General features: G+C 56.4%; 2 protein-coding genes across 2 annotated transcripts; one reads left to right on the forward strand and one right to left on the reverse strand.

Annotated features, from left to right (window-relative positions):
• Positions 1-656: 656 nt before the first annotated feature.
• ENH_00084500 (hypothetical protein) lies at positions 657-1,184 on the reverse strand (the record flags this gene model as incomplete). The annotated part of the gene is made up of 1 exon (XM_013583518.1): positions 657-1,184. The coding sequence occupies one exon, from the start codon at positions 1,182-1,184 to the stop codon at positions 657-659; it is 528 nt and encodes a 175-aa protein (XP_013438972.1).
• A 2,813-nt stretch (positions 1,185-3,997) lies between these two features.
• Positions 3,998-7,009, forward strand: ENH_00084510 (hypothetical protein, conserved; the record flags this gene model as incomplete). The annotated part of the gene is made up of 1 exon (XM_013583519.1): positions 3,998-7,009. The coding sequence occupies one exon, from the start codon at positions 3,998-4,000 to the stop codon at positions 7,007-7,009; it is 3,012 nt and encodes a 1,003-aa protein (XP_013438973.1).
• Positions 7,010-8,536: the final 1,527 nt, after the last annotated feature.

Here is an 8,536-nt window from a genome sequence, read left to right on the forward strand (position 1 = left end):
AATAACAAAACCCCTTTTTGCTGTCAAACACAAAAGGGTATCTGTAGCTGCTGCCCGGCACTGTCGTCAAGTAACTCATTTGCGCGCACTTCCCCAACTCAGTCCGCGCAGTCACTGCGCGCAGCAGCAGCAGCAGCAGCAGCAGCAGCAGCAGCAGCAGGGAGGCCGTGGGCAGGAGTTGCAGCAGCAGCAGCAGCGGAGGAGGCGGTGGGCAGGAGTTGCAGCAGCAGCAGCAGCAGCAGCAGCAGCAGTAGTATTGCCGCAGCAGCAGCAGCGACGCAGCAGGGGCTCCAGCAGCAGCAGCAGCAGCAGCAGCAGCAGCAGCAGCAGCAGCAGCAGCATTAGGAGGTCTTTCGGTGGGGGGCAAAAGGGAATTAAAGGGTGGTTTCCACTTTGTGCATGCGCTGGGGTGTACGTACACTGGGGGTAGCTGCTGAGCTGCTGCACAGACATCGGAGAAAAGGGAGTTTTGTCTTTCATGAGGAAGTTGTTGTTGAAGCCGCCGGGGAGGGGCTTTGCTGCTGCTGCTGCTGCTGCAGTGGGGACATCTTCTAGAAAGTCATTTTTGTACAAGTCCGAATCTAAAGGTTGAAAAAACTCTATGTTTTTGCCAAAGACTGGACAGCGGCCCGCGGGCTCTCTGTAGAGCTGCCCCTTCACTTCCTTCTCGTTCCCCAGGTCCACGTACACCCCGCTCCCTGCAGCAGCAGCAGCAGCAGCAGCAGCAGCAGCAGCAGCAGCAGCGGCAGCAGCAGCAGCGGCAGCGGCAGGTTCGGGTGTTTATGGACTCGGCTGCAACTCGATGGCAGCACGCTGGATTCGCTGAACTGTGAGGGGGAGAAGAAAGGGCTGGGAAGCTCCTGCTGCTGCTGCTGCTGCTGCTGCTGCTGCTGCTGCTGCTGCTGCTGCTGCTGCTGGGTTGGGGGGCTCTCACCGTGGACTTTGGGAATGTTGAACCTGGCCATGAATTCGGCATAGGGAGGCTCCATGAAGGGATTGGAGTCTGTGGATGCATGCGAGGAAGCAGCAAGAACTGCAGCAGCATGCGAAGCTGAAGTGTGGCCGTGCTGCTGCTGCTGCTGCTGCTGCTGCCTGTGGTGCAGCTTGTGCTGCACCCCTGCTGCAGGCCCTGCGCAGCTGAGGGCCGCAGCAAGAAGGCCCAGAGCTGGGGAAAGCCGCCGCATGGTGCTGGGGGGTCTTTTCAACTTGTGGGATTTTTTCTTTTTCAAGTTTTGAATAAAACCAAACTCGAATGGAATCTCAAGTGACCGCCACTGCTGCAGAAGGGCCGCGCCGGCTGCTGCTGCTGCAGTGCCGCGGGCTGTCTGTCGAGACACCTGAAAATGCTGCCGCGAAACGAGCTGCAGGTGACGGAAGCAGCGGAAGCAGCAGCAGCAGCAGCAGATCTGCGCCTTCCGGGCCCCCAGGCAGCAGCAAATGAGCAGCAGCAGCAGCAGAAAAACAAATAAAAGTCGGAAATTCGAAATTAATTCGCTTTTGAGGCGGAAAAAGATCTGCACAAAAGGGAAAGCAAGGCGAGGAACCCGCGCGCAGACCCGACCGGGGCGAGCCGCTCTCCGGCTTGCCAGAGTTGAAGAAGAAATAAATCCGAAAAGGAAAAAACGGAAAAGAAACGCAAAGTTTTAGAGTTTCTGCAAAGAAAATCGCAAAAAGATATTCTGGAAAGCTGCGGAAGACTGCCGCTGGCGGCCGGGCTGCACGGCCCGACGAGGTGGCTGTACACCCCAGGGGTCGCGCGCGGGAACTTCGCCAAAAACGCAAAGTTCAGACAATTAAAACATTTAAATGAATGCTTTTTGCAAAATTAACCATTAAAATCCAAAAGATCCGCCAAAATGCGAGTCCGGAGACCGTTTACTGCTCGGATCGCGCTGGTGGCGGCTCGCCGCGGACACTGCTGCAATCGACGGGCGATCTTCTTCAATGTCTGCGCGTTTTTCTCTTTTTAATTAAAATTAACTTTTTAAATAACTCTATTTTTATAAATAAATGCTATTTCCCCCTTTAATTCCGCTTTTTGTCGCCGTGCTGCAGACACCCCCCAGACACACCGCGCCCCCGCCTGCTGCTGCGCTGCTGCCTGCAGCAGCAGCTCACAGCGCCTCTGCGAAGCAGAAAGCGACTTCACATCTTTTCGCTTCTTCTTTCAATTCCTTTTCCCAGTTTGCTGCTGCAGCAGCAAGCTGCAGCAGCAAGCTGCAGCAGCAAGCAGCAGCAGCAGAAAGCAGCGCCGCAGGAAGCTGCGCGGCGGCGGGGTGTACGTACACCGCAGCGCCCACGCCCCCTACAGCCGCCATACACCCCGCAGACACAAAAGAGTTTTTTAAGATTTAATTCGAAGCAGCAAAAGAGAAGTTGCTGCTGAAGAAGCAAATAAAAGACTCCACATGCAGCTGCAGCCCTTGCTGCTGCATGTGGCTGCAAGCAGAGGCCACACGGCGCAGTTCAAAAAGTGGAAAGTGCATTTAAATGAAATGCAGATTCGAGAGTCTTCAAGAGCTCGCCTGAGGTGTACAGACACCCGAACCAGCAGCAGCAAACCGCTTGCTTTTCTGATTTCATCGAAAGCGAACAGAAGCGAAAATAAATGCTTTCTGCACACAGGTTTATTAAATGAACTTCTCTGAACTTGGAAGTTAATTTAAATTAATTAATTCCGCCAATTGCAGAAGGCTGCTGCGGCTGCTGCGCTGCTGCTGCTGCTGTTGTTGCTGCGCTGCTGCTGCTGGCCCATAGTTGTGTACAGAGGGCAGCTGCGGGCGTTGGAGTTCGAACGGAGTAATAAATGGTTTAATGGACGCAGAAAAGAATTTATAAATCAAATAAAATGATTTTAATTCAATTTAAATGGCGCAGTGGCGGAGATCGCGCGGATTTGTGCAGAATCTGCCGCAGCGTCTTTTGCTGCTTTCCACTGGGCTGTACGTACACCGCGGCAGCGCGAGCTTCGCTTGCGGGAAAGCGGAAATTTTTGCGCCATTTTTGAATATTTGAATTATTAAAAATGTTTAATTTTGCATTTTAATTGCAGAGTTTGTTTTTAAAGCGAGGATCGGCGGGCTGCGGCGGCGAATCGATGCTGCTGCTGCGGCTGCTGGTCTTGGGCTCCTGCTCGCGGCGGCTGCTGTTGCGCGCCTTTGCGCTGTCTTGGGAGCTCCTTTTGCGCCAAATTCGACACAAAAAAGATTCATTTTCATTTTATTTCATTTATTTCTCCAAATAAAGCCGAGAAATGCAAGTTTCCCCCGCCGCCACCCCCGCTAGCTGCCCAGGGGAGCAGCAGAGGCGCCTGAGGGGCCCCGGCCCGGACTTCCTTCTTTTTGCGGGGTTTTTTTCCCCAATTTGATTTAGTATTTCTTTTCCTTTTCAAATTATATAATTCCTTTCTAATTGACTCTTCTTTTCCCCTCCAGAGCCCGCCGTTTCCGCAAACGCGAAGTTTTCAACTCGGCGAGATGGCTGCCGCGTGTTCCCCTGATTCCAAGTGTACGTACACCGCAGCCCGCGCCCCCAAGCCAAACCCCAGCACTTAAAGCCTCACTTTTATTTTATTTCAATGAAGGATTTTGTCTTCGACTTGGGCTGCAGGGGGCGCGCCCTTGGGCTGAAGAATTTGCAGATTCAGTGCAGGGCCTTCTGCACTTGAACTCGGGCCCTTTGCTTCTTCCTTTTGCTGCTGCAGCAGCAGCAGCTGCAGCAGCAGCTGCAGCAGCAGCAGCAGCCTCTCTTTTGCCTCCAGCCTAGCCAGCTCCTGGGGCCACTTCTTTTTGCTGCTTCTCAGCAGCAGCAGCTGCTGCCAGCTGCCGTTTGCTGCTGCTGCCTTTTGCTGCTGCTTCCTCCCTCGAGTCTGTTCCCCCCAACTCCCCCCAGCAGCCTCCCCCGCTCCCCGCTGCAGCAGCAGCAGCAGCAGCAGCAGCTGCTGCTGCTGCTGCTGCTGCTGCTGGTTGTTGGCTTTTGCTTTTCTGTTTCTCCGAAAATGGCCCGCAGCGCGGGGGCCCTGGCTGTACGTACACCCGAGCTGCAGGAGGAAGCAGCTTTCGTCGACATTGAAGATCCAAAAACTGGAGAGTCTTCATCTTTTTCTTTTTCCTTTTTCGCGAGTTCGCAGCAGCAAACGCAGCAGCAGCAGCAGCTCCAAGCAGCAGCAGCAGCGCAGCCGCTCCCGCAGACCCGCGCAGCAGCCTTCTGCAGCAGCAGCAGCAGCAGCAGCAGCAGCAGCGAGGCCTGCGCCGACCCGTGCCTGCGCAAGCCGCTGCATGCAAGTCCGGCGGCCCTGCATTTCCCCCATGAAAATCAGCAGCAGCAGCAGCAGCAGCAAAAGCAGCAGCAGCAGCAGCAGCAGCAGCAAGGGGTTCAAGGCACTCTGCTTCCGCCGGGGAGGGTGGCAGCAGCACACCCTTTGTTTGCTGCTTATCCGTCTCCCGGCTCCGCGAGTTTGCAGCGGCAGCAGCAGCGGCAGCAGCAGCAACAGCAGCAGCAGCGGCAGCAGCAGCAACGGGAGCAGCAGCAGCAACAGCAGCAGTGGCAGCAGCAGCACCAGTGGCAGCAGCAGCAGCAGCAGCAGCAGCAGTGGCCGCAGCAGCACCAGTGGCAGCAGCAGCAGCAGCAGCAGCGGTTTTCAGCTGGCTCTTTCCATGGGGGTGTCTATACACCACAAACAGCAGCAGCAGCAGCTGCTGCTGCTGCTGCGGTGTATGCGCAGACAGCCCAAACTGCAGTTTGCTGCGGCCCACCTCAGTCTTCTCACTTCTTTACTTTTGATGCTCCAGAGCCACCCGCAGCAGCAGCAGCAGCAGGAGCAACAGCAGCAGCAGCAGCACCAGCAGCAGCAGCAGCAGCAACAGCAGCAGCAGCAGCAGCAAACAGCTGTCATCCCGGGTGCGAGCAGGAGTGGCGGTGGCAAAGTGCTGCTGCTGCGAAGCAGCTCCGGTTTAGTGAAGCAAAAGAAATAAATAAAATAAATAAAATAAATAAAATAAATAATAAAATAAATGAAATAAATAAAATAAATAAAATAAATGAAATAAATGAATTCTTCAACTGCAGCAAAGGCCTCAGCGACTGGCCAGCCGCAACTTCAGGTGTACGTACACCTGGGCTCGCGGCCTTTCCACAGAGCACCCCAAGCAGCACTGCGACTGCAGCAGCAGCAGCAGCAGCAGCTGCTGCTGCTGCTGCTGCTGCAGGAGAAGCGGCGCCGTTTGCTGCTGCTGACCCAGCAGCTGCGTTTAGGCTCCACGGGCCCCCGCTGCAGGCAGCAGCAGCGCAGCAAGCAGGGCTGGCAGCAGCAGCAGCAGCGCAGCAAACGGGGCTGGCAGCAGCAGCGCAGCAAGGAGGGCTGGCAGCAGCAGCAGCAGCGCAGCAAACGGGGCTGGCAGCAGCAGCGCAGCAAGGAGGACTGGCAGCAGCAGCGCAGCAAGCAGAGCTGGCAGCAGCAGCACAGCATACAGAGCTGGCAGCAGCAGCACAGCAAGCCGGACTGGCAGCAGCAGCACAGCAAACAGAGCTGGCAGCAGCGCAGCAAGCAGGACTGGCAGCAGCAGCAGCAGCGCAGCAAACAGGGCTGGCAGCAGCAGCAGCAGCAGCGCAGCAAACAGGGCTGACAGCAGCAGCGCAGCAAACAGGACTGGCAGCAGCACAGCAAGCAGGACTGCCAGCAGCAGCGCAGCAAACAGGACTGGCAGCAGCAGCGCAGCAAACAGGGCTGGCAGCAGCAGCGCAGCAGGAAAAGCTGGCAGCAGCAGCGCAGCAAACAGGACTGGCAGCAGCAGCAGCAGCGCAGCAAACAGGACTGGCAGCAGCAGCAGCAGCGCAGCTTTCTTTTCGCAGCTGTACAGACACTGCAGCACACGCCGAACTGTACAGACACCGCGGCTCTGTGAGCAGCAGCGCGAACACAAGTGCGGGCACTTCTTCGCCGCCGAGCAGCAGCAGCGTCAGCAGCAGCAGCAGCAGCAGCAGCGTCAGCAGCAGCAGCAGCAGCAGCGCCAGCTTCTACCCCCCTCCCGGCAGCAGCAGCAGCGCAGCAGCACAAACATCTCTTCTTTGTTCCCCCGATTTGAGGTGTATGCGCAGCTCTGAGGGCGAAGGCAGCAGCAGCGGCGGCTTGCTGCAGCAGCCGCCGTTTCTGCTGCAGCAGCTGCAGCAGAAGCAGCAGCAGCTGCTGCAGCCAGAGCTGCTGCCCAGCTGCCACACGGCCCGGCAGGCAGCCGCAGCAGCCTGGCCGGAGGCCCCTGCCTCTCAGCGAATCAGCAGCACTCGCAGCAGCAGCAGCAGCAGGAGCAGCAGCAGCAGCAGCAGCAGCAACAGCAGCAGCAACAGCAGCAGCAGCAGCAGCAGCAGCAGCAGCAGCAGCAGCAGCAGCAGCGAGAGCAAGGGACGCCACATTGCCCTTCACAGGCTCCGCAGCAGAAGCAAAGCTGACAGCAGCTTCCAGACGCGACAGACTCGCCACTCGCAGCAGCGAAACAGCAGCAGCAGCAGCAGCAGCAGCAGCAGCAGCACCAGTCTTCATTTTTCAGTGTGCTTTGAAGAGCCGGCGTCAGCTTCCGGTTTGCTGCAGCAGCAGCGCCGGCGGCGCAGCAGCGGGGTGTCTGTACACCGCAGGGCCCCGCAGCAAGAAAGAACTCCCCGAAGCAGCAGCAAACTGCTGCAGCAGCAACTGCTGCAGCAGCAAATGGGGGCCCCCCGGAGGGGCCCCTGGGGAAAGGGTTCAGAGGGCCTCGGGGGCCCCCTGCAGCAGCAGCTGCTGCTGCTGCGGGAGCCAGTGGGGCAGCAGCTGCTGCTGCAGCAAGCAGAGAGCCGCCGCAGCCTAGCAGCAACCAAGGCCGCAGGCAGCAGCAGCAGCAGCAGCAGCAGCAGCAGCAGCAGCAGCAGCAGCAGCAGCAAAACCCCGGAGCTGCTGCGGCTGCTGCGGCCGCAGCAACTGGAGGCCAAGCAGCTGCGGCCCCTGCGGGGCGGCAGGTTAGCACTGCAAACCCTATTTTAGGGTTTAGGTTGCACTTCTTTGTTTTAATGGAGTTTAAGATTGAATTAAATTAATTAAAACTCTTAATGAGTGGTTCAATCGGATTAATTAGGGTTTCTGATTTCATTTAATTAGGGTTTCTGAATGAATTCAAAATTGCAAGAATCCCACCTTCGAAGTTCCAGTAAACCCTAAACCCTATTTTAGGGTTTAGGGTTTGGGGTGTACTCGGGTGGCTGTAGAATCACCGTCAGGCTGAGTGAAGAGTCTGAAATTTTCATTTTTGTTTTTCTTTTTTTTTGAAGTTTAAAAAGCTTTTTTTATATTCTTAATTTTTTTTTGAAGTCCGGATTGCTGCAGCAATTCAGCTGCTGCTCTTTTTGCTGCTGCTGCTTTCTCAGGGCCTGGGGAGCTGCTGAGGCTGGGGCGGCGCTGCAGCACTTGAAGGGCGATTTCAGAGGCAGCAGCAGCAGCAGCAGCAGCAGCAGCAGCAGCAGCAGCAGCGGTTGCTGCTGCTGCTGCAGCTGCTGGAAGAACAGAGGCGTCGCTGGCGCTTTTGCTGCGCTTCTTGTTCTTTACTTAGTTGTCTTGGGGGCTGTCTTTTGCTGGCTGCAGCAAACCAGCAGCAGCAGCAGCAGCAGCAGCAGCAGCAGCAGCAGCAGAGGCACGCTGCTGCTGCAGCCCGCGAGGCACAGCCCCTACTGAGTCCAGCTTTTGGGGTGTACGTACACCTCAGCTCCCGCAACGCGAGCTAGTCCAAAAAGTGTGAAGTTCATTTTTCGTTTTTCTTTCTTTTCCAACTTTGCTTTTAACTCCTTTGACCGATTCAGCAGCAGCAAACGCCAGAAGACACAAGGACTGCAGCGAGCAGCAGCAGCTGCTGCTGCACTGCCCCCAGAATTGCTGCTGCTGCACAGCCAGTACATTTGCGGCTGCTGCACTGCCTCTAGAACTGCTGCTGCTGCACTCCCTCTAGAATTGCTGCTGCTGCGTTGCTGCTGCTGCACTGCCCACTACAATTGCTGCTGCTGCACCACCTCTAGAACAGCTGCTGCTGCACTGCGACGTGACTGCTGCTACAGCAACTCGGGCACTACTACAACTGCTGCTGCTGCTGCTGCTGCAGCAGCTGCTGCTGCAGCAGCTGCTGCAGGGCACAAAGGCTCAGCCAGAAGTCGTTTGATGCGATACGGGTTAGGAGAAATTTGGAAATAAATAAATAAAGAAAAATGCAAAGAATGAAAAATGCAAAATAATGAAAACAGAAGAAACTGAACTGCCCTGGAAGGCGCGAAAGCGGAGGCAGCAGCAGCAGCAAGTGTGGGGCGCGGGGTGTACGTACACCCCAGCGCCCAGAAAGCTCTTTGCCATTTCCAGCAGCGCCCAGCCAAGCTGGGGGCCCTCACGGGGCCCCCCTTTCGAGGCCTTTGCAAATAAAAATGTTCACTTCCAAAAGCAAAAATGAAAAATAAACTTCTCTTCAAACTCCCAAACACACGCTTCCCCTGCACGCCCACTCCCCAGCTGTACGTACACCCCAGCTGTACC

Source organism: Eimeria necatrix, genomic scaffold (assembly GCF_000499385.1).
Source record: "Eimeria necatrix Houghton genomic scaffold, Enh_scaff961, whole genome shotgun sequence".
NCBI classification, from domain to species: Eukaryota; Apicomplexa; class Conoidasida; order Eucoccidiorida; family Eimeriidae; genus Eimeria; species Eimeria necatrix.